This window comes from Salvelinus fontinalis, chromosome 15 (assembly GCF_029448725.1).
Source record: "Salvelinus fontinalis isolate EN_2023a chromosome 15, ASM2944872v1, whole genome shotgun sequence".
In the NCBI taxonomy this organism is placed as follows: Eukaryota; Metazoa; Chordata; class Actinopteri; order Salmoniformes; family Salmonidae; genus Salvelinus; species Salvelinus fontinalis.
Window position 1 is genome coordinate 38,557,413 of NC_074679.1, and position 24,594 is coordinate 38,582,006.

The following is a 24,594-nucleotide window of genomic DNA, read 5'->3' on the forward strand; positions in this document are numbered from 1 at the left end:
GTCTTTAGGCTAACTCTATTTATTATGTGTGAAATTAGTTTCAATATAGTTTAGGTGTAGTTTCAATGGGCCATCAGCTGCGTAAGCTGACTTGTGGTGAATGAGGGGGAAAATGACATGTCCTGCTACAACTGCTCATAACAGTAATTCTGTTCATTAAGATTCTAACAACGACCGTGTGTTATATAGACTTATTTAGGACAAGTCAAAGACTGGGGGTAGGGAAATGACTTAAAAAATGTAAACTAGTTTGTCGTCCACATGATCCGCCCTTCTTTTCTAGCGCTAAAGCTCTCTGTTACCAAATACACAAACACGTGTTGAGTAGCGTATATCGAATTGTTACTTGTTGTTCTGTTAATAATAATGGACAAATAATTGATTTAACTTGTGGATGCAAACTTTCTAGAGCGACACGACAAATCTCAAATCATTTCTCCACTGCTGTGTCCCAGAACTGCTTTCTAGAATGTGCTTATCAGTATGATGACGATGGTTACCAGTCATACTGCACTATTTGCTGCGGGGGACGAGAGGTGCTCATGTGCGGGAACAACAACTGCTGCAGGTGAGGGCGGTGCTTTCGTCTGATGCTAACTAAGTTCATTATTGTTGGGAGTCACTCAAGTGTAATTGTGTGTGTTGTGAGTGTGCCGGTTTACGGTCATTGTTTGCATTAGTGTGTCTGTGTGTACGCTGTGCGTGCGTATGTTCGTTCTTACGTGTACGTGATTATGTGCGCCCATGTGTCTGTGCGTGCGTCAGCGTCTAGCGGGATAGTAACACAGCTCTCCTCTCCAGGTGTTTCTGTGTGGACTGTGTGGACCTGCTGGTGGGCCCAGGTGCAGCACAGATAGCTATTAAAGAGGATCCCTGGAGCTGCTACATGTGTGAGAAGGGACAGAAGGGAGTGTTCGGCCTGCTGGAGCGTCGCACTGACTGGCCCTGCCGTCTACAGCACTTCTTCGCTAATAACCATGACCAAGATTTTGTGAGTAGTACTTCAGTACTATGTTTCAAGCTCGCTACAAAGTTCACAGCCACAGAGCCACAATTAGTCTGTGTTCCGTCGTGACACAGTACGTCCGCACCTCTAAAAGAGCCAAATGAGCTCCAACAAGCTTCCTAAATATGTAAATAATGAGCAGGCAGACTATCACGGCTCTGGGGCTCTACGAATTGGGCGTCAAACGGTAGAGACAGCTGACGTCATTCCAGGCTCTCTCTGGGTAAATACTAGCCCCATCATTTCTCTCTCTCTGTGTTGTATCACAGGAACCACCAAAGCTTTACCCTCCAGTCATGGCAGAGAAGAGACAACCCATTCGTGTCCTGTCACTGTTCGATGGCATAGCAACAGGTTAGAAGGGAATCTCCTTTCCTCTTCTCTCCTCCTCCCCCTCTTCCCACCTCTCGTTGACACAAAACCCTCTGAACTTCTCTGTCTCTGTCTGTACAAAGTTTCCCGCCAGTCTCAGGTTTCACTGGGACTGTCCTCCTAACTCATGACTACAAACTGGGCTGACTGTCTATTGTTATAAAAAATGACAGATAGATAGCAAATGAATCCACACAGCATGCTGTTTAACCATATTGTCTAGCAGTGCACTTGTCATACCTTTCCTGGCTGTCTTTCACTTCCTTATCTGTTCAATAAAACCACACAAAAATACAGAAGAAGTGGGAATTCCCACTCCTGTAAAAAGAAAAGACCCCCACTGTCGATGCTGATTAATAGTGTCCCTCAGGCTAGGCCAGGCCTTCACTATTGTCTCACCTGTATTGTGTTGTTCAGTTCACCAAGTTCAAGTTAATCATTATTTAAATATGACCATCCACTTTATTTAACCAGGAAAATCCACTCGGCAACAACTGCCACTGTTGACCAGGGAGTCACGGAGTCCGTCAAAGCAAAAACATGCTACCATTTGACCTATTTCCACTTTGACCTCTGACCTTTAGGTCTGCTGGTGCTGAAAGAGCTGGGTATCCAGGTGGAGCGCTATGTGGCGTCGGAGGTGTGCGAGGACTCCGTCACGGTTGGCATCGTCAGGCACCAGGGACGCATCATGTACGTGGGCGACGTGAGGAACGTCACACGCAAACATGTGAGTACAATGTCCTGAATCATTGGCGTAAGGCAAGGTCACTCATGGTCTGTGAATCCCAATAGCCTGGCTCGAAGACGAACGCCCAACCGCCATCTCAATAAGGATATTCCAATTGAGAAAGATTGTAAGGTGCCTCAGCTACGGCCATTACAAAAACACTTCATATAACATTACTTCAACCTCTAAACCATAACAAGTGTCTCTTAGTTGGATAATCTGTCTATTTTGTCTTATCACCTGTCCTTCTTTCTCCTATTGTTTTTCCTGTTTTCTCTCCCTTGGTACAGTTACACGAGTGGGGCCCCTTTGACTTAGTGATTGGTGGAAGTCCATGTAACGACCTCTCTATTGTCAACCCGGCTAGGAAGGGTCTTTATGGTAGGTAACAAACCTGTACATTTATCACTTGTTCTGTGATCGGTGAGGAGTTATTTCCTGTAGCTGAATTTGAAATGCCTGTCCTACTCTGTTTCTCCTGTAGAGGGCACTGGTCGGCTGTTCTTTGAGTTCTACCGTCTGCTGCACGAGGCTCGGCCCAAAGAGGGCGACAACCGGCCGTTCTTCTGGCTCTTTGAGAATGTGGTGGCCATGGGCGTCAGCGACAAGAGGGACATCTCTCGCTTTCTAGAGGTCTGTTCCTTTACAGAGACTGTATAACATCTTGGAGTTCTAGGAGAACCAACTATACATTAGTCATGTAAATGTTTAAATGTTGGAATATGGATACATTTTTGATGAATACCACCTTGTGGTGGTAATTCACAGTGCATGCTGTCAATATACTGGTTAGGTTATGAGGGAACAATTTAAACAGTTTATTTAAATATTGTATGAGATTCTCTCTCTCATCTCCACTACTTCAATAAAATCTTTCAGGTTATTATTTGTAAAAGGGAATTTGTTCTCAATAACTTTCCTGGTTAAATAAAGGTTAAATAAACCTCCTGTCTCCCCCCTGCCAGTGTAACCCGGTGATGATCGATGCCAAGGAGGTGTCTGCTGCTCACCGCGCCCGCTACTTCTGGGGGAACCTGCCTGGCATGAACAGGTTGGTGAGAGAACGGTGAGGGAAGCAACAGCCAGCCTGTCACCTAAAGCAACGCACACCTGGGCTAGTTCCTGAGCCAGTCAAACTCCGCAACCAACGAATCATGATCTCCTTTTACGCACTGTTCTTGTCTCTCTCGCTCTCTCTCGCGCTCACTGTCTCACTCTTGCGCTCTCTCTCTCTCACTCTCTCACTCTCTCACTCTCTCACTCTCTCACTCACTTTCTTTCTCTCCATCTCTCCATCACTCTCTCACTCTCTCACTCTCTCACTCTCTCACTCACTTTCTTTCTCTCCATCTCTCTCGCTCTCTCTTTTCACACATCCCTTACCTTTCCCTCTCTTTTCCTCTGCAGACCCTTGACTGCCATGTGCACTGACAGACTGGACCTTCAGGAGTGTTTGGAGCATGGCAGAACAGCGAAGGTCAGTTATATATGTCTGGCTTCTTATTGGATCTGTGCTTTTGCTGTTCTGGCGTAGACCAAATTGGCCAAACATGTAAATTGTGTAGTTCATTCATTTGAATAACTTAGTTCAAGGTACATGGACTCAAACCGGGTAAAAACAAATGAGTTTGAGTGCGAGTACCTTTTTTGAACTTTCAAATGAAATGTTTGGTCATCCGGACAATTTAGTCCGTAAACAATACTTATTATTATCCTATTCTTATGCACCAGCCACTTAGTGTGTGCACTTTCTGGTTTTCCCTCAGTTTGGCAAAGTGAGGACCATCACCACTCGCTCTAATTCCATTAAGCAGGGTAAAGACCAGCACTTCCCTGTCTTCATGAATGAGAAGGAGGACATTCTCTGGTGCACTGAGATGGAGAGGTAGGAACTGATTACCCTTCAAAATTAATGAATCATACCAACAAATTAAATGACGTTATTACAAGCAGTTTTTCCCAATGGGATACCTTGTTATTATTCAAATGATTCTCTTACAGGAAGTCATAGATATAATTCCAAATGACCCTTCTATGAAGCACCTAAAAGTTAATCTCACATTTAAATATAGCGCCATTTTAGATGTCACTAATTCTCAAGTGTATCTGTCGGTCTGTCTCTTGTTCCCTCTGGTGGCTGTCTGGTTACTGTCTCCTTCCCCAGGGTGTTTGGCTTCCCTGTCCATTACACAGACGTGTCCAACATGAGTCGGCTGGCCAGGCAAAGGCTTCTGGGAAGGTCGTGGAGCGTACCGGTCATCCGTCACTTGTTTGCACCACTCAAAGAGTACTTTGCCTGTGTTTAACAAGACTTGGCTTAAAAACCATCGCAAACATATAACTGATGTTGTAACTAGAAACAAGAGTTGTGGTGAAATTATACTACTTCCCGGTATCATTTCTCAGGCAAGCGAAACATCATCAGAGTAGATATTTCACATGATTTCTTGTATTTTGAAATGTACTTCTTATTCTATTTAATTTGTATATGTCATTTTACCTTTTTAGCAGTGTTATCCAGTATTTTTTTTATTGATTTGTTTGTGCAAGCTATACTTGAGACAAGGCTTTCTTCTCAAGGCACTGAGAAAGAAGAAACTAGGATCTGTGCGATTTTTTTTTTTTTTTTTTTTTTTGAGTAAAGACTAGGATTGGGTGATTGGAAAATATCTGAAAGAGAAGAGTTTATCATACTGTATGTACAGTATGTATGTGAATGATTTTGGCTGTGTAGGCATGATTTTGTTTTGGCCTATATCTGAAGTGGACGAAGCAATCCACCTCCAGCTACTGAGCCTCGCAGAGCTAAAGTGAATAAGGGGGATTTTCTTCAGTGTCACAGAAAGCTGTGTCTTAATGAATCCAAAACACCAGATCACATATACCTCTTTGTTTACAGTTTATATACACAGTTAACTGAAGGTAAAGGTACTACTGTAAAATGGTTACAATACCATGGTGCTTCGAGACAATAGGAAACATCACAGTCCATGTGGCACAGGCACTACACTTTAGACAAGATGGGAAATGTTTTTAAAAAAAACAATGCCTGGAAAGTAGTTTTTTCAGTGTGATGTTTTCACACTTAAAGAAGTTATGTGCTATCTTAATAACTTTAAATGACTTCAAAGTGGCGATAAAATACGGCGTGGTGGCAGAAGACTGCAGAATAGCATGCCATATCCTCCTCTTTCCTATGTTTTACAGCTTTTTTAAACACAAATTGTACTGGTGCTTTTTCAATCATTTTCCAAGCCTTGCGACACGCAAACTCAGGCCCCCGTGCCTGCCTGTGTCAGACTCTGAACAAACAGAAAATGAAGCTAGCCACATGGGCAGTGAGGTTTTCTGTTGTTACAAAAAAAAAAAATCTTGATCAAAGTCTGTGTGGTGAACTACTTTTTTTGTAGCTTCACCCTGACCAATGTCATTACTGTACAACTGTTAGTGAGCGCGGTCGGTGGACTGGAGGGAGTGTGGGTGCCCTGGTGTTTCCACATCCAAGTAAAGACTCTCCTTCCCTTCTCACCCCTGCAAACTAGATAATGTCAGGTGCAAGTCTTCAAACAATATGGTGCGGCTTCACAATGTTCTTCTACCTTTTTATAGCAATTTTGTGCTGTTTTACCAACATTATAAAGCACTTTTTATATGTATTTTTCTTTTTCTTTAGTATTAGAAACATTTCTTGTTTTTTCTTGTGACATTTTTGTTTTTATGAGGTGAACTGTTCTACCATTGTGTAATACCATATGTTTTCTACACAGTAGGGCTGTGCCAATAGAAGTGAAACTAATGGATTATTCGAATGGTGTTGTATCCATGGAAACGATTGAATTATCGATGCTACTCGATGTACAGCAGATTGATTTGAAAATGATTCGTGTGCTCCGTTAACCTATTGTCTTCTGTTCAAAGCAGTAATTCAGTATCATCCTCTGGATGAAAAAGAATGTGTCTATTTCTATTACGATTGTAGGATTTAGATCCCGAATATTTAGAGAGCGAAAGAGAGAGAGGTATTCAAGCGATTATTACCCGAACCTGGATTACATTCCAAATCTGCATTTACTGACGATCTGAATTATTATGACCTTGAATGCGGAAGATTTAGAAATGAGTTTGTCACAACTCGAAATTGGACAGTGGCCCCCAAAAAAAGAGCAGAGATTACGATTTACCGATGTCCCATCTAAATATTCAATATGACTTAATTTCATAAATGTAGTTTCATACATGATTAAGTTCTTAAGTGACCTTACTGTATCCTTGCCGCCGTTTTCGTTGAACTTCACACATTGGGTTCGCAGGAATTCTTGTGCGCTGTGTTGACATTAATTCCCCTTCTGTATAGCAAATGACCATGCCCCTTGTACATTTTGTACATATTTCCTGTTGCTGGTTTTGGTTTGTTTTTTCTCTTTTTGTATTACCTATGAGATGTACAAATATAATTCTTTCCTAATATATATCATGGAATTAGAAAAAAAAGATTAGGGCAAAAAAAAAATGTAATCAAGTAAAATTGAACAAATTTCGTTAAAATAAGCTATGAAACATTAGAGGTGGGTAGACTCCAAGTCTTGCCTTCTAGTGCTGTTCATTTGTTTTGTTTTCCAATGTTCTGAGTGAATCCAGTTGAAATGTGTCACGTGATCTTAACAGTAGCCTAATAATGACAGCTTTAAGATGGAACGTCTATACTTCACTGCACAGCCCTACATAATGTTGGTTGTTTTTTTTTGTTGCTTTTGTTTCTTTAAAGAACTATAAAGAGGGATTGTAGGTGTTTCTGACGGTGCTAAAAATTTTATCTAATCAAGAAAAAATATATTTGTTTGGAAGAGAAATAAAACTTGTCTTGACAATGACTGTTTTTAAGTTCCTTATAGTAATGATTGAAGAGCACTATTATTTCACTCTCATATGATGCATATATTAACAAAGGCATTTTAACTTTGTACTTGAAAAAATTGTGAATAATAAATTATGAGTTTCCTATATTGTTTTAGACTAGAAATTGCTGTAGTTGGTTGGTGCTTATCTGTGGGGGGAAACCATGTACTCCGTAATGGGAAATAACAACAACAACAAAAAACATTTCGGTAAGAACTTTAACTGTAGCATAATGCATAATGTATGCTTAAAACTTGGCATTCGCATTGCTTCTTAATCCTACATTCCATGCCATAATATCCTATCTTCCATGTCTTGTTTTCAATTGTCGTTTCTTGATTGATGCTTTTGTTATTATTGGCAAATGTTATGTCCCAAATGGCACCCTGTTACCTTTATAGTGCACTACTTTTGGCCAAGACCCATAGGGTGCCATATATAGTGAATAGGGTGCCATTTGGGATGCTCACCATGACATTTCACTGTTTCAGACAGGTCAGTTCTATAATCCAGTGATACTGTTAGTTGGCGCTCAGTCTGTGTGGCTTCTTCTTTTCTGTCATATTAACTGTTTTATGGCCTATGTTTTTCTTCTTTAAGATGATCAGTGCGTACAGCAAATGTAGCAGTCATTCTCCACCCTTTACCCAATACTTATGTTTTAGTACCCAGAAAGAAGAAAAAGGCTCCTTATGTATTTGTGCTGGAGAACACTTGAATAAATGTATTGTTTTTGTGCAAAAATATGATAGCTCCTGTTGTTCTTCACCTGTACCAAGAATAAATTGAACGATACAAAATCTTATCACTATTGATCAGGTTCCTTGGCAACATGATAACATGGTAACATTGTTGCACATCTATACTAAAGTTATAGCTGAATCCTACTTTTAAACTGCTTTAAAATCTTTAAAAAATGACTTTAAAATCTCAGAGGGACCTTTTTCTTTTAACAGTATAAAAGGTAATAGTTTGTTAGTTCTGCTTTTGCTCACATCACCCTGCATTTGCTCACACATTTAATGATTGCTACTACTAATCCTCTGTTTGTAGTGTTTATTATAGCCTAATGTGTTCTCTTGTCTTCATAATGATTACACAAACCATACATCTGAATAGTATAATTAATTATTTAGACATACTGTGTATTGTAATTTATAGGCTAGTGATTATATGACCTCCTTGCTTTATCCATGATCTTTCCTTTCCTGTAATCACAGTTCACACCCAGTTCCTCCCACAATGGTACAGCCCCCTCCAAATGGACATGCCTTAAGTGCTAAGTAATTGGTTAATCTGGTGACCGAGTCTGCCTTCCCTATCGGTGATTGGAGCGTCTGCACGTCGCACGGACTTGGATGCTGCGACCTGAGGGTGAGCAGGCTGGATTCAGAGTGAAGCATCTGCGCCTGGCTGCAGCAAGTGTTCGTCTCATTCAACGGATTGGTGCTGTTGTAGTCTATCATAAAGTAACCGAAAAGGCGTTTTGGAGCCGTAGGCCTTTAGGAGAGGTATGTCGAGCGCGATCGAGATTTGCAACTTTATAGCGTACTGATAGGCAATTTACTAAGAATTATGTGAAGAGGCTTTGATTTGGGGCCCAGACTATGCGGGTGTATGGATCGTCCCTAGACACGGATGCTTGCTTTATGTGGATACTGTTTCTTATGGCGACTGGCTGAATGTCTGTAAAGGGTTTGCTCCCCGGAGTCCTGACTGCGTATTTTTCAATTCTGATTTTGCCATCCTGATTCCTTTCATGCCATTGGCTTTTTTTTGGGGGGGGGGGGGGGGGGTAGTCGAAATTAGAACCTACATGATCATACCGGCAGACGGTATATGGAACTCAGACTGGGGACATAGGCTAAATGCTATAACTATCCAATTACACTTGCTATGAATTTGGTCCATCGATTACTACGATGCAAGGGCAACATGGTCTTTAGGCGGTGGGACGGAAGAGGGTGATTATTATGGAGTGTTCCGTCATCATGGGGAGGATAGGAGGGTTTTGGAAACCGTTTTCTGGAAATCGTTTTCTGGGTCGGTTATGTATCCTGAGGGATGAAGGCCGGTGTTTCTTTGTGTCAAGTGGGATGTGGAATTTATCATTTTAGATCTATTTACATCATGATTTAAAACCTTATTAAATTACATGTGTGTCCTGTCCGTATTTGTTACAGACTAGCCTATAACAGGTTTAGGCTATAAACCTTGAAATGGCTATACTTTATGAGGGAATCTATTTGGGACGTTTCAAACTCCATGATCAATTTTCCAAATAAATATCTACGTTGACTACTGTAATTTCTAGGTTTGTGTCAATTTTGTGTGAAAATTCTAAACGCTGTTTGTAATAATAATAGATTTAGCCCCGACAATTAGGCTAGCTACAGAAGACTGCCTGCCTTTTATTTATGCGTTAGCCTAGACTAATGAGTTGTGCTCCACCCTAAAATGTGTCGATTTTTTTTTAAATAGCCTGTAGGCTATTTGTTTCTGTTCTATCCATAAAAGGCATATTGTTGTAACTTCATTCATTCATCCTAAATCCTAGAACACTCAGTCAGATGTGGGTCAGTAGAAGTGATGGATAACCAATGGTTGGTGCATATTCCCTTCCTCCCACCTTTGAAAATGAACATGATATGACACTTTAGACATCAGCTGTCTGCCTTTACAGTTGGCCTTGATTCGAGTCTGAACATTCATGTGCGAGATGTCATCTAGTCATCATTTTAGACAGATGATCTCAGCTCCAAATCTGGATCCATGAGGATAGAGAGCATGTGGTGAACTTGCTGGCTGCCGCACCCACACTGTCACATACATTACCACTCCCACACCCACCTAGACACACAAACACATAAAGAGGAGGAGTCCCCGGGGTATATTTATCGTTTTATTCATATTCATCCAAAAAAGATTATAGTATTGTAATATTGAAATATTTCAACGTTCTGATGCGATAAGAAATCCCTCTGTGTCTCATACCACAGGACACGTCTACAATATGTATGTACAGGTTCACTTTATAATGTGCTACATTTTAGTTTTTAGAAGAAGAAAAAAATGATGGAATTCTGTTATGGATGAAAAGTGTGAACCGGTGTGTGACATGTTGAACAGTTTTAGTCCAGACAGACAGGCAGACAGACAGCTAAGCTAAGGGATGTTAGGTCATACTCAGTGACAGACACCGCCTCAGGCCCATTCGTTGATGTCACAGCAGCCTGGCCATGCCAAGTTGAGAGCACAATGTTTATTGTGTTATAGCTTGTTTTAGAACACAGCGATTCATTTGTGTTCTTCAGTGGGTCACTCCCTCCTCACATCTGAATGTAATGCCAATGACAGTTAGTGGTACCATACCGTGTATGCCTAGTTGTAGTTGAGGTGGTATAACTGGTCAGAAACTAATACCGTTCTCCATGAGAGGGAAACTTTTTTTTTTTGTCGGCTTGTCTCTCTTCTTGAGAAAATACACAGAGGTCTAAAAAAACATTTTTTCTTCTAGAATATACATTTTGGGGCTGTAACTCCCTGCACCACAAATGAGAATAGCATGGTAGTGTTTTTGTTAACCCTTCACGTCTAATCTCTCTCTTCCAGAGCCATCATGTCTTCCAGTTCAGCGACAACCAGGATCCTAATCAAGGGTGGCAAGGTGGGTGTGTTGTGTTGACTGTTGTTGTTGGGCTGTTATATGTTCATCTAAAATAAACGATTGTGAAGCATTACAGAATTGCAGATATCACCTCTTTCATTTATGCATATTCTTCGGGTCCAACACCTGATTCTCTCCAGCACCTGATTAGTGCATTTTTTTTCTCTCTCCCTTTTGACACCAGGTGGTGAACGATGACGTCACGCAGGAGGCGGATGTGTACATTGAGAACGGCATCATCCAGCAGGTGGGGGAGGGGCTGATGATCCCGGGAGGGGCCAAGGTGATTGACGCCTCCGGGAAACTGGTCCTCCCCGGGGGGATTGACACCAGCGTGCACCTGCAGCAGAGTTTCATGAACGCCACCACCGTAGATGACTACTATAGCGGCACCAAGGTATGAATGATCGACAGCTTTTCTACGACTGTCTGTGAGGTTGAGAGGAAATACCATGCTTAAGGACACTGGCATTACCCTCAGTGACCCGGTATAGCCAGTGCAGTACGGGTCTCCCATCTGAGTCTGGTTCCTCTCCAGGTCTCTTCCTTCTAGGGAGATTTCCTTTGCCACTGTGCTGCCGCATGCTCTGGAGGTTAAGGCGGGGTTGCTGAAAAAAACCTTGTGATATGTTGTCCCAAAAAGGGCTGGGTCAATCACATTTGATTGGTTGGTTCATTGATAAAAAAGGTCTGGTGCTTTAGGACTCTGGCATTACTTTCCATATGTGTGTATTTTGGTAGAAACCTGTGGCAAGGTTTGTCTAGCAATGCCAAATACTCCGTTACAGCAATTCAAATCCCAGTGGAAGCTAAATGGTTGCAATGGCGTCATTATTATAATACCCTCTGGGAATTTAGTAATACATTATACTAATATGGTAGGTCATTGAACTGAACTGGAAAGACAGATACATAATTAGTATGTACCATTTAATACACAATAATTGGCCCAGTCTAGTGGGAAACGACCATTTGTCAAACATATTTCCCTCACCCGGTAACCCAGTGGACCGCCATGTACCATGGCAACTAAATAAACTCATCTTCCCAGCTTGCCTTGCTGTGTGAGATAATGACCTCAGACTTAAGGCGGAGACAGACTCTGAATACCAAGTCTTGTCCCATCAAAGTACGGCCCACTGGCCGTATCCGGCCCGCCGGGCACTTCAATCCAGCCCGCAAAACATAATTTTTTGTCCCCCCAATTTCGTGGTATCCAATTGGTAGTTACAGTCTTGTCCCATCGCTGCAACTCCCGTACGAACTCAGGAGAGGCGAAGGTCAAGAGCCGTGCGTCCTCCGAAACTCGGCCCAACCAAGCTGCACTGTTTCTTGACACAATTCCCGCTTAACCCGGAAGCCAGCCGCACCAATATGTCAGAGGAAACTCGAACCCGAGTCTGTAGTGACGCCTCAAGCACTGCGATGCAGTGCCTTAGACCGCTGCGTCACTCGGGAAGCCCCCGCAAATTGATTTTAACAAACAACTGGTCCCCCAAAAAATGCGTCCCTCCATTGAATTTCAAAATCCTGATGTGACCCTCGAGCCAAATGTTTGCCCACCCCTGCCCTAGCCCCTCATCCCCTCATCCCTAGACACTCCTGTCCTGTAGATGTGAAAGATTTGGATAGGAGTAAGCGAAAGGCCCTATGGCCAAAACCCCACTCAGCCTATCAGTAGGCACGTTGAAGTAATTACCAAATTACCAAGTAATTACTCTTTGATCTACAGAAGTAGCTAGGAGCTAGGGGTTGATCCGGGATTTGGGTAGAGACCAAGAAATATTCAGAGAACTACTAGAGTAATAAACTGGGCGTGGTTCAGACTCAGAGATGCTGCTTTGATTTAGACAAAGATAGTGGATACATAAGGCTGCTGACTCAAGTTATTTATTATATAATATTCTCTGTTATTCTGAGTCATCTTTATTTTATTTTATTACATATCTCACCTACCCCCATAAATTATTTATATAGATAATGTGGCAGAAAGCTGTGGAAGCTGTGGCAGGGTGTGCTGACTCCTGATGCAGTCAGACAGCAGGGCAATGAACAGACTGGAGAGAGAAGATGGTGGAGGGATGGCGAGAGAGAGAGAGAGAGAGAGAGAGTGAGAGAGAGAGAGAGAGTGAGACAAAGAGAGAATGAGAGACAGATGAGAGAGAGAGAAGATGCTACAGGGATAGAGAGAGAGACAGACAGACAGACAGACAGACAGACAGACAGAGACAAAGATAGAATGAGAAAGAGAATGAGAGAGAGAGAGAGAGAGAGAGAGAGAGAGAGAGAGAGAGAGAGAGAGAGAGAGAGAGAGAGAGAGAGAAAATGGTGGAGGGGCACACACTGAGACTGGGGCTATCCCAGATCACCTCAGGGCATGCATGACTCATCAATCATCATTCTCTATTCTCTACCACCCAGAGATGACATATAGAGTCTGAGAACATAGCTGTGTTTTAGACATAAACGACAAGCTAGCCAAGGAGATGTTATCTTTCTGCTATACTGGGGTTGGCGGATCTGTCTAGCCGGGCAGCTGCTGCCGTGCTGCCTGGCTAGAGTACAGAGACAAATGTAGATCAGTTTCTGTTTCCATGGCTACCATCGGGTTGCAGCAAAGACTGCTGCGAAACCTTTTCACTCGGGCCATTGTGCTTGAAGACAATAGTTCTCCAACACACTAGACACACCCCCAATCCTTACCAGACAGTACTCCACTCTCTCTAGGGTCAGCTGACTCAAAGATGCTCTTTGGAGCGTTCACACATAGTAACAGACTACAAGTATTTGGAAAGATTTCATATAGAATGTATTTGTTGTTTTGTAAGGATTTAGTACACACACATATATGTAATGGAGCAGTAGTGACGCTTTCATACCTTGGAATCTATGAATCTAGAAATGTATCCTCTGGATATATATATATCATTTTTACTATTTCGATGGCCATACAATGTATTCTTCATCACTACGTCTTCGATCTAGTACGTCTGCCGTTGCTTCAGATATACAGCCCTAAATGGATAGCTGATTGATAGTGTAATAAACAATGAAAGGACTGACAGTTCCGTGATATACATTCGCTCACTGACCAGCATCATGCTCTGTAATATCTTTTCATTATACCCCATGGGTTATCTCCCAGTCCCCTTCCCGTGCTCTAATCTAGTTACTGATTGATGTTTTTCACCTCCCATCCAGTAAATAAACATTAGGGGTAATTGACACTTTTTACTGTTGGTTTTAAACCTGAGGTATGTTGGCATGTTAATTATGTCTTGCCCCGGAATTTATAGAGAATAATGGATGTATGCATTAACCCTATACTGTCATTGGCATTAATTAACCAGACCAGACATCATTATGGAGCCTTTGCATAGTGATACTTCAATGTATTGTGTCTCATTGTCCTCCTACTTATAAACCATTTACAAACACTTTTATAAAGTATTTCTTAATGTAACGTAGTACCTATACTGAACAAAAATATACATGCAGCATGCAACAATTTCAATAATTATAATGAGCTACAGTTCATATAAGGAAATCAGTCAATTTAAATAAATTCATTAGGGCCTAAACTATGGATTTCACATGACTGGTCAGGGGCACAGCCATGGGTGGCCTTGGAGGGCATAGGCCCACCCACTTGGGAGCCAGGCCCACCCACTGGGGAGCCAATAAGAATTAGTTATTCCCCACAAAGTACTTTATTACGGACAGAAATATTCCTCGAGTTGGTGGGCCTTGTGCGCAAAATTTGAGAGAAATACTGTTTTAGTGCGTATGGAAGAAAAAAAATGATATTTTATTTCACCTCATGAAACATGGGACCAACACTTTACGTTTCTATTTTTGTCCAGTATAATATACCTTTATGTAAAGTGGTATCCATAGTTGTAATGTCTGTCTCTTTTTTGATCTGAGATACTGGTGGTTCTGTCAACAGGCAGCCCTGGCTGGAGGTACCACCATGGTTATAGGACATGTATTACCAGAGAAGAATGAATCTCTACTGGAAGCCTACGAGAAGGCCCGCTCCCAGGCCGACAATAAAGCCTGCTGCGATTACGCCCTGCATATGGGGGTCACCTGGTGGGGGCCCAAGGTAACTGTCACACTCCTTTGATAACTGGTGTTTTTATACCCTTTTCATTTAACTGAGCTAAGATCTGTACTGCACTCACCTGGTTACACATCCGCCATAGTTGCTGGAACTGTGCTGCAAAAGTCACTGAGAGGAAAATATCAATGCCAACACACTACGATTCAGGTTGGCACAATAGTATGAAAAGGTATGACTCCTGACTAAGGCTGTGGCGGTCATGCCATTTTGTCAGCCTGTGATTGTGAAGGAAATAACTGCTGGCTGTCCGTCACGTGATCGGGTCTTTCTCACAGGCTGCAAACAAGTGAAGACGGACACATCAGGGACGCACCTGCGCCAATTCCGAGGCGCATATTGAAGATATTGGAAGAACTGTCCACATTTACTTTTTGTCAGCCAACAAGATGAGTAGGCCTAACGAACAGCAAAAGCACTACTAGCCTATGTCAATCTACTATCCCCCATAGTACAAAAGTTGACGTGTTCTATTCTGTGCGAGAAATAAATATTCCAGACTATGTTTGGGACAATGAGCAATGAGCCTGACGCAACAGATCAGAACATTTAGCTTAAAATGTTGATGAACTATTAGGCTATTTCTTCACTTTATATGCGCAGCAATGCGCACATGGCAGTAGGCTATAATCACAAATGTTCCATTAGCAGTAAAACACCATTATCAAAAGTGACCACAAATGAGATTATGCATGTAATGCTTTAATTATGAAGATGCATTTTGATGGGTTCAAATTATCTTCCGCAAACTCGAAACTCACGCACTGCATATGTATGCCAGTTAGGCTCCAAACACATTGTATAGCGGATTAATGTGCTTCATTTTAAGAAGTTATTTGGCCAGTTTAGTTGTGATACAAACCTTATCAGAACATATAGGCCCATGGGCTAAGCTACATGAGGTGTGGGACTATGATTTGAAAAAGTCGCATAAAAAAAGCATGCAGTGTTTCTTGCCTTAAGCTGGTTATCATTCTCAAGTGATAATATGTAAGTCATAGGCTAATATTGTCACCCATCAGACTATTCTTGATTTAATCTTTACATATACTAAATAATATATGTATGAAATTTGTTTTGATTTAGAATGGACCATTATCATGCACCTGTAATCGAAACAGGGGCGGGGGGGGGGGGGGGGTACATGTCATCTATGCACTTAAATAGCGTATGGAGAATGCGTTTCCCGTGGCTCATTTTCATGCCAGCCAGGTAGGCTATACTCCTGCTATACTCCTGCAATGTGCTTAATATTAGGAAAGTTGAGAAAAAAATATAATAAGTCTAGCCTATAGAAAGCTGATGGGATCCTCCTCTTTTTAACAGAGGCCATCAGTCTGTTTTCTCACGCAATTGCATAGCTTATAGAAATGTTGAGCAACATGAGCTCATGGGGTCTTGTGAAGTGTTTGATTAGATTTTTGATTACATTTGCATTGATGTCAGAGTGATTAGAAGGACAATAGAGTGCTGAGTACCAAGCAGTTAGCAAGTTTGGTAGGCTACTATTGACCAGCAGCAGCATCAGAGCTTGGAGAAGCCTAATTACCGTGACTAAACGGTCACTTGCAATTTGACTGCCGTCGTGACTCGTGACCGTCGGTGTGGCTGTAATACGGTTACTGTAACAGCCCGACTCCTGACTGTGTTCATCATGTTCAGGTGAACTCTGACCTCTAACCCCTGACCTGTAGGTGCGTGCTGAGATGGAGAGCCTGGTGAGAGATAAAGGCATCAACTCGTTCCAGATGTTCATGGCCTATAAGGACCTGTTCATGCTGAGGGACTCTGAGCTCTTCCAGGCCCTACAGAACTGTAAGGACATCGGGGCCGTGGCCCGTGTACACGCTGAGAACGGAGAACTAGTGGCCGAGGTGAGTCTCAGAATCTGGTTCAATATGTAGTCCCACATCAATGACTTTTCTTCCATCATGTCTTTGCTCAGAAAGAAATACAACAAAGTCAGCTTAATTTCATTCATTACTTTTTAAAACCCTTACTTATCTATCCAACTGTAAGAAATTGACTGACACAAACAGTTCACAAAAGTATGAGAAACTGACTGGTACTGGTGTGACAGAGGGACTGCCACCACAGTAAGCAGTTTTATTCACACAAAGGAGACTAGGGCTGTTATGTGGTAAGGTCAGAGATAAGATAGAGCAACTTTTTTTGCGGGGGGACCATTGTAACTGACCCTCGAGCCACTGCGGCCCATCATGATGAGTTCCCGTTTTTTTGTGGCCCCCACCCCCATCAAAGTTGCCCATCCCTGCCATAGAGTTAAAATGACTTGAAAGGACATCCAACGTTCCGTGATGGATGAACCGTCAGCCATATTTAGTGCACATCCGATTTCTATCAGTGATACAGCACATACACAAGGATTCCTGTGTGTTTTCTAGGGAGCCAAAGAGGCATTGGACCTGGGAATCAGCGGCCCAGAGGGCATTGAGATCAGCAGACCAGAGGAGGTAAGACGTTCTCTTTACTCTTCGGATAAAAGCGTCTGCTAAATGGCATATATTCTCATTATATTATTATATATTACTGTTGTAGTCTGTGCTCATAATGGACACATTCTCCTTATCTTTCTTTCATGACTTCATAGACATAGCCAATTACAGTTTTATAGTCTTATTGTTTTTCCAGTGAAGCATTTCCAGTTATTAGATATTGGCCCTTCATGGCCCTTCATGACCCTAGCATTGAGGATCGTCTTATACCAACTCAACACAATATCCGGGTGTTTTTTCTTTCTCACAGCTGGAGGCAGAGGCCACCCATCGGGCGATCACCATCGCCAATAGGGTGAGTGTGTGTTCTGTCAAGTTGTTGCATTTTCTTTATCGTCAAGCACTTCAGTACAATGGTAACTGCCCCCGAAATACCATGCAGTATCTGGAACTAGTCCTGCATTTGGCATGGGTATTTGGCAGGTTTTCTTCTGGTGAAACTCTCTCTAAGACATGTTGTCTCACTCTCTGTCGTTCTCTTTCAGGCCCACTGTCCTATCTACCTTGTCAACGTGTCCAGCATGTCAGCAGGAGATGTGCTTGCCACAGCCAAGATGCAGGGTAAGGCCAAGGCATATCTTATCCTGTCCTGTCGTATCCTGTCCTGTGCATATCACAGATGACTTTTCATGTGGTTTGCGACCCTCTGCTGGCTTGATCTGGGCGGATCTTCACTACAAGTGCTTCTGGAACCCCACCTGCCTGTCTGTCTTGTACAGTAACTGGCCAATACTACACATCACAGTCCAGTGCCTTCAGAAACTATTCAGACCCCTTGACTTTTTCTACATTTTGTAACGTTACAGCCTTATTCTAAAATGTATTAATTAAAACATTTTTCGCGGCAATCTACGCACAATAACCCATAATGACAAAGCGAAAACAGGTTTTTAGAATTTTTTGAAAAATGTATTAAAAATGAAAAAACAGAAATACCTTATTTACATACGTATTCAGACCTTTTGCTATGAGACTCGAAATTGAGCTCCGGTGCATCCTGTTTCCATTGATCATCCTTGAGATGTTTCTACAACTTGAGTCCACAATTGATTGGGCATGATTTGGAAAGGCACACACCTGTCTATATAAGGTCCCACAGTTGACAGTGCATGTCAGAGCAAAAACCAAGCCATGGAGGTCGAAGGAATTGTCCGTAGAGCTCCGAGACGGGATTGTGTTAAGGCACAGATCTAGGGAAGGTTACCCAAAAGATTACCTGCAGCATTGAAGGTCCCCAAGAACACAGTGGCCTCCATCATTCTTAAATGGAAGAAGTTTGGAACCACCGAGACTCTTCCTAGGACCTGGCCACCCGACCAAACTGAGCAATCGGGAGAGAAGGGCCTTGGTCAGGGAGGTGACCAAGAACCCGATGGTCACTCTGACAGAGCTCCATAGTTCCTCTGTGGAGATGGGAGAACCTTCCAGAAGGACAACCATCTCTGCAGCACTCCACCAATCAGGCCTTTATGGTTAAGTGGCCAGACGGAAGCCACTCCTCAGTAAAAGGCACATGACAGCCCGCTTGGAGTTTGAAAAAAGCCGCCTAAAGACTCTCAGATCATGAGAAACAAGATTCTCTTGTCTGATGAAACCAACATTGAACTCTTTGGTGGCAGAATCATGCTGTGGGGATTGTTTTTCAGCGGAGGACTTGTCAGGATCGAGGCAAAGATGAACAGAGCAAAGTACAGAGAGATCCTTAATGACAACCTGCTCCAGAGCGCTCAGGACCTCAGACTGGGGTGGTTCACCTTACAATGGGACAATGACCCTAAGCACACAGCCAAGACAACGCTGGAATGGCTTGGGGACAAATCTCTGAATGCCCTTGAGTTGCCCAGCCAGAGCCCGGACTTGAACCCAATCTAACATCTCTGGAGAGACGTGAAAATAGCTGTGCTGCAACGCTCCCCATCCAACCTGACAGAGCTTGAGAGGATCTGCAGAGAAGAATGGGAAAAACTCCCCAAATACAGGTCTGCCAAGCTTGTAGCGTCATACCTAAGAAGACTCGAGTCTGTAATCACTGCAAAAGGTACTTCAACAAAATACTGAGGAAAGGGTCTGAATACTTATGTAAATGTGATATTCAAGTTTTTTTTTTAAATATAAATTAGTTAATATTTCTAAAAAACAATTTTTGCTTTGTCATTATGGGATATTGTGTGTAGATTGATGAGGGGGAAAAAACAATTGAATAATTTTTAGAATAAGGCTGTAACGTAACAAAATGCGGAAAAAGTCAAGGGGTCTGAATACTTTCCGAAGGCACTGTATATGGACATGTATAAATCCATCTATATAATCTGTCTACAGGTAAAGTGGTCCATGGGGAGACCACCACAGCCCATGCGGTGCTAAACGGTCTGCAGTACTACCATCAGGACTGGGCCCATGCTGCAGCCTACGTCACTGTTCCTCCTCTACGCCTGGACCCAAACACACCCAACTACCTGATGAGTCTACTGGGAAAGTAAGAGCACACGCACGCACACACACACACACACACACACACACACACACACACACACACACACACACACACACACACACCTTCCTGATGAGTCTACTTGGAAAGTAAGAGCACACACACACACACACATGTTTGGGAAATTGCCTTTAAATTCTACCGCTGTGAACAAATCGTACATCTGGGTTGGATTGAATCCAGGCACCAGTCTTAACAGCGCTTGTAGCTCTCATTAATATATATAAATACTTTTTGCTGTTCGTATAATAACATTTGAATAAAATTTCCCCCTGACCCGTACTTGCCTCCTTCTCTCTAGGCATTAACACTGAAACTCTGAAAGTAGTGTTATCAAATCAAAGTTAATAGAATTTATATTTGCGTTCTCTACATTTTCCCCCCTGACCTATCCTCTCCTCCTTCTCTCTGACCCACTACAGTGACACGCTGAACGTAGTGGCGTCTGACCACCGCCCCTTCACCACCAAACAGAAGGCTATGGGCAAGGATGACTTCACAAAGATCCCCCACGGAGTCCCGGGCATCCAGGACCGCATGAGCGTCATCTGGGAGAGAGGAGTGGTAAGCAAACATGATGTACCTCTACTGTTTGTACGTAGGCAAAGCTCTACGGCTGTATAGAAAGAAAACAGAAAGGTTAGATCTGCTATTGTGACTGCCGTAACTAACTACTACCATGATACCTTGTTGCCGTTGGACATGTATCTGTTGCAATATTTGTTGTGCATGGTCCCTGTCAAACACATATGCTGTTTGAGTCTAGTGCTTGACATGTTGATTACAGATTTGCTCCCTCTGCCCTCTCCCTCTGACATGGAACATTTTGACCCTCTGCTCCTGTAGGTCGGAGGCAAGATGGACGAGAACCGTTTTGTTGCGGTGACCAGCTCCAACGCAGCTAAGATCTACAACCTGTACCCCAGGAAGGGTAGGATCATCCCAGGGGCTGACGCTGACCTGGTGGTCTGGGACCCTGAAGGGACCAAGTATGTAACCGTATCCACTGTCTCCTCGCTCCCTCCCTTCTAACTACTACCGCTACGGCGACCGTTCACCCTCTGGGGGATGCTAAGGTTTTTCTTTTAAACGCTCTTAGTGGTGACTCGAGGAACCATTGCTAGTAAACGGTTCATATTTGCACCTTTGGTTAGTTGAGGGGTTCTTGGTGGAATCTTTAATGGTTCAATGTAGAGTGGAGACGTGGCTTAGGAGGGGTGTGGCTTTCAGATAGATATTTTTTGGGCCACCGTTTAAAGTCAATGAGGCTAACAGAGGTGAGTTCCTCAAGATGCCTATGCAACTTTATTACTATAGGTAATCAGTAATGTTATTTTTATTAAAAGTATGTAATATGGAAAAATATTCAATTACTTTTTGTATTTGCAGTATTCAAACGTAGCATGATGAACAGGAATGACATTTACATTAGCGGGTGGCCAAAAAGAACTATCTGAAAGCCACGCCTACAATAAGCCACGCCTCCTATCTGATAGGCTGACACCTCTACAATATATTATTAAAAAGGGGGAAAAAAATTATCACAAAAAGATTCCGGTTTGAACATTTGCACAGGGGTTCCCCGAATACCCTTTTCAGAGGGGTTCCTCTAGGAACCTTTTTCAACGAGAAAGGTTACGCCGGTGTGGCAACCCAACAGGTTCTTTCAGGCACCTTTACCTTTAAGAGTATAGAGTAACAATAATAGTATATGCCACTTATCAGATGCTTTTCTTATCAACTGAGCCACACAAGACCAATAACCTATTGTATGTGTTAAAGACTATATATTTCTCTGTGTCCAGGACCATCTCTGTGGACACACAGGTGCAGGGTGGAGACTACAACCTGTACGAGAGTCTTCGTTGCCATGGTGTCCCCCTGGTTACCATTAGCCGTGGTCGTTTGGTCTATGAGAACGGAGTGTTCACGTGCTCCGAGGGCTCTGGGAAGTTCTATCCTCTCAGAACCTTCCCTGACTACCTCTACAAGAAAATGGTGCAGCGGGAGAAGGTATTCTAAAAAGCCATCAACAGGATGTGGATTTGAAAATGTTCCTTTACCTATGCATTTTGCAGCAGATGAAAGGTGATCTTTGAATCGCATAAACTTTCCATACCTGCTTCAGATTGTCTTGATTGTCATAATGTATTATTAATGTGTTATAACTGTGTGTATAACCAGAGAATAATTATTGTGTGTGTCTATGTGTGTGTGTGTGTGTGTGTGTGTGTGTGTGTGTGTGTGTGTGTGTGTGTGTGTGTGTGTGTGTGTGTGTGTGTGTGTGTGTGTGTGTGTGTGTGTGTGTGTGTGTGTGTGCGTGCGCGTGTCTGTGTTTGCATCTCTGCTTACTCGTGCGCACGTGTGTGTCTCTCTCTCCTCAGTGTCAGGCCCTGAAGGCCGTGGAGCGTGAGCCCTACGTAGGAGACGTAGCGTTGATGAATTCTGGGAAGAAGGACTGTGGACCTTGTGATGGGGACACTCCAACACGACCACACACCAAGCACGGAGGACAGAGAGACCTGCATGGGTCCAGTTTCAGCCTCTCTGGTAACACACACACACACACACACATCGCTTTGCAATTTGGGATTGTATAATTTGCATCTCTCCCTCTAAGGCCTATATAACTTTATTAATCACCAGCTCTAATGCAGTATCTACTATATCTATATGTTTCAATCTCTACTGGAAAGATGCACAATTATCTACATTTTTGTTAACCTAACAGATTGTTATTTGACACTTTTTTGTTTTATCAATCTCTCCAGGTTCCCAGGTTGATGATAAAATCCCAAAGAGATCTTCTGCAAGGATTCTGGCCCCCCCAGGTGGTCGATCCAGTGGCATCTGGTAACTGTGTGGAAGAGTAGTGAGTTCTAGAACCAAACAATTACTGTAGTTCTCTATTAGAATGAAACCTGAAGGAAAGTTCAGGGCCAACTAAGACAAACTTACGTTCACCCAGAAAGCATAGAAAGAAAATAAAATCTTACATGTTATTTCAAAAACGAACTCACGTATTTAGTGTATATATGATGACAGGGTCTGAGTAACATTTATATGACACTGATGTAATTTTAATATTTGTTGGAATATCTGCCTGTATGGTCAAACCCTGAACAATATTGGGCTTAGCAAATTTTTGGACAAATCTAAACTAAATTTGCACGGTAGCTATGTTGCTAGTTGACTGTTTTGGATAAATGTATGTATTTTAGAGAAAGTACTCAATGTCATTATACACTAATGGTTTTAGGGGGATGAGGGGAGGATGGGGTTGAGTTGATAATTGGTTTTACCTCACTGTTTAACCTACAATATTGCACTTGTATCATGTACTACTTAGCTGCCTTTTCCTTACATGATTTGATGTGTAACAGAACAACTTTTCTACCAATACAGAACAGTCATGAATTCACGTGATTAGTTATTTACTACGCAATATCTCAAAGCACTTGACATGAAATAACGTGAATATAACAATGTTTTTGTGTGAAACACCGCTTTTTTTTCTGTTCGGGTCCCTTCACGATTCCATTTGTCTAATTTTGACGAAAACTCAAATGCAAGCTGATACTTAAAAAAAAAATGTTAAAAAAAAATGTTAAAAAAAAATGTTAAAAAATGTTAAAAATGTTAAAAATGTGTGTTAAAAATGTTAAAAAATGTTAAAAATGTTAAAAAAAAATGTAATGTAAAATGTCATTTACATTTTACATTACATTTAAGTCATTTAGCAGACGCTCTTATCCAGCGTCTGCTAAATGACTTAAATGTAATGTAAATGTAAATGATAATATTTCAACCGGACCGTAACCTATTCAATAAAAGAGAGAAAGAAAATGGAGAGCTACCCCTCTCACGCGCAGGAACTAATCAAAGGACACCTGACTAGTTTTTAATATTATCGATTATGTATGTTAAAAACAACCTCACAACCTGATTATAAAAAACATTTGACATGTTTCTACGAACATTACGGATACTTTTTGGAATTTTCGTCGAACGGAACGAGGCTGTGGTTTTCTGAACATAACGCACAACCCAAATGGCGTTTTTTGTTATAAAAGTAATATTTATCGAACAAAAAGAACAGTTATTGTATAACTGGGAGTCTCGTGAGTGCAAACATCCGAAGATTATCAAAGGTAAGCGATTAATTTTATTGCTTTTCTGACTTTCGTGACCATGCTAATTTGGGGCTAGCTGTTCTAGCATTGATTGATACACTCACAAAAGCTTGGATTGCTTTCGCTGTAAAGCATATTTTCAAAATCTGACATGATAGGTGGATTAACAACAAGCTAAGCTGTGTTTTGGTATATTTCACTTGTGATTGCATGATTATAAATATTTTTTTAAATATTTGGCACCCTGCAATTCAGCGGTTGTTTAGGAAAATGATCCCGCTAAAGGGATCCGTAGCGCAGAGAGGTTAAGTTGTATTTTGATACTTTGTGCAAGGCAATTGATAAGCATTAAAAACTTTGTGGATGGAGCCTCCCAAGTGGGACAGTGGACACTCGGAAGACACTGCATCACAGTGCAAACTGCGTTGCTACACATGCTAGTTCGATACCCGTGCCGTCCGTGACCGGGAGAGCCATGAGGCAATGCACAATTGGTCCAGCGTCGTCCGAGTTAGGGGAGGGTTTGGCTGGCTGGCATGTCCTTGTCCCATCGCGCTGTAGTGACTCTTGTGGCGGGCCAGGCGCATGCATGCTGACACAGTCACCAGGTGTATGGTGTTTCCTCTGACATAATTTTTTTGGGGGTGGATGGGATCATTT

General features: G+C 42.3%; 2 protein-coding genes across 6 annotated transcripts in view; both read left to right on the plus strand.

Moving 5' to 3' along the window:
* Window positions 1-7,750, plus strand: part of LOC129811927 (DNA (cytosine-5)-methyltransferase 3A-like) — a 76,342-nt gene extending 68,592 nt beyond the window's left edge. For 3 of the 4 annotated variants that reach the window (XM_055863701.1, XM_055863704.1, XM_055863702.1), the window contains 10 exons: window positions 456-568; window positions 802-991; window positions 1,276-1,360; window positions 1,963-2,108; window positions 2,399-2,489; window positions 2,593-2,741; window positions 3,074-3,174; window positions 3,516-3,585; window positions 3,875-3,993; window positions 4,273-7,750. In XM_055863701.1, the coding sequence (XP_055719676.1) occupies window positions 456-568; window positions 802-991; window positions 1,276-1,360; window positions 1,963-2,108; window positions 2,399-2,489; window positions 2,593-2,741; window positions 3,074-3,174; window positions 3,516-3,585; window positions 3,875-3,993; window positions 4,273-4,414 (1,206 nt within the window). In that variant the 3' untranslated portion in view covers window positions 4,415-7,750. The remainder of the gene's footprint in view (window positions 1-455; window positions 569-801; window positions 992-1,275; window positions 1,361-1,962; window positions 2,109-2,398; window positions 2,490-2,592; window positions 2,742-3,073; window positions 3,175-3,515; window positions 3,586-3,874; window positions 3,994-4,272) is intronic. The other variant, XM_055863703.1, reaches the window with a different exon arrangement.
* Window positions 7,751-8,371: 621 nt separating this feature from the next.
* LOC129811928 (dihydropyrimidinase-related protein 5-like) lies at window positions 8,372-23,393 on the plus strand. 2 transcript variants are annotated; one of them, XM_055863705.1, is made up of 14 exons: window positions 8,372-8,515; window positions 10,617-10,671; window positions 10,856-11,068; window positions 14,621-14,779; window positions 16,489-16,668; window positions 17,200-17,268; window positions 17,561-17,605; window positions 17,796-17,871; window positions 19,630-19,786; window positions 20,224-20,365; window positions 20,648-20,790; window positions 21,607-21,814; window positions 22,186-22,351; window positions 22,573-23,393. In XM_055863705.1, the coding sequence occupies exons 2-14, from the start codon at window positions 10,624-10,626 to the stop codon at window positions 22,656-22,658; spliced, it is 1,692 nt and encodes a 563-aa protein (XP_055719680.1). In that variant the 5' UTR covers window positions 8,372-8,515; window positions 10,617-10,623; the 3' UTR covers window positions 22,659-23,393. The 2 variants fall into 2 exon arrangements, with proteins under 2 accessions (XP_055719680.1, XP_055719681.1); XM_055863706.1 differs by lacking the exon at window positions 8,372-8,515 and adding an exon at window positions 10,318-10,495.
* Window positions 23,394-24,594: the final 1,201 nt, after the last annotated feature.

Coding starts and splice junctions, on each gene's coding strand:
- LOC129811928 (XM_055863705.1), top strand. CDS start 10,624: ATGTCTTCCAGTTCAGCGACAACCAGGATCCTAATCAAGGGTGGCAAG. Junction 10,672..10,855: donor TCCTAATCAAGGGTGGCAAG/GTGGGTGTGTTG, acceptor TTTTGACACCAG/GTGGTGAACGATGACGTCAC. Junction 20,366..20,647: donor TCATCTGGGAGAGAGGAGTG/GTAAGCAAACAT, acceptor CTGCTCCTGTAG/GTCGGAGGCAAGATGGACGA.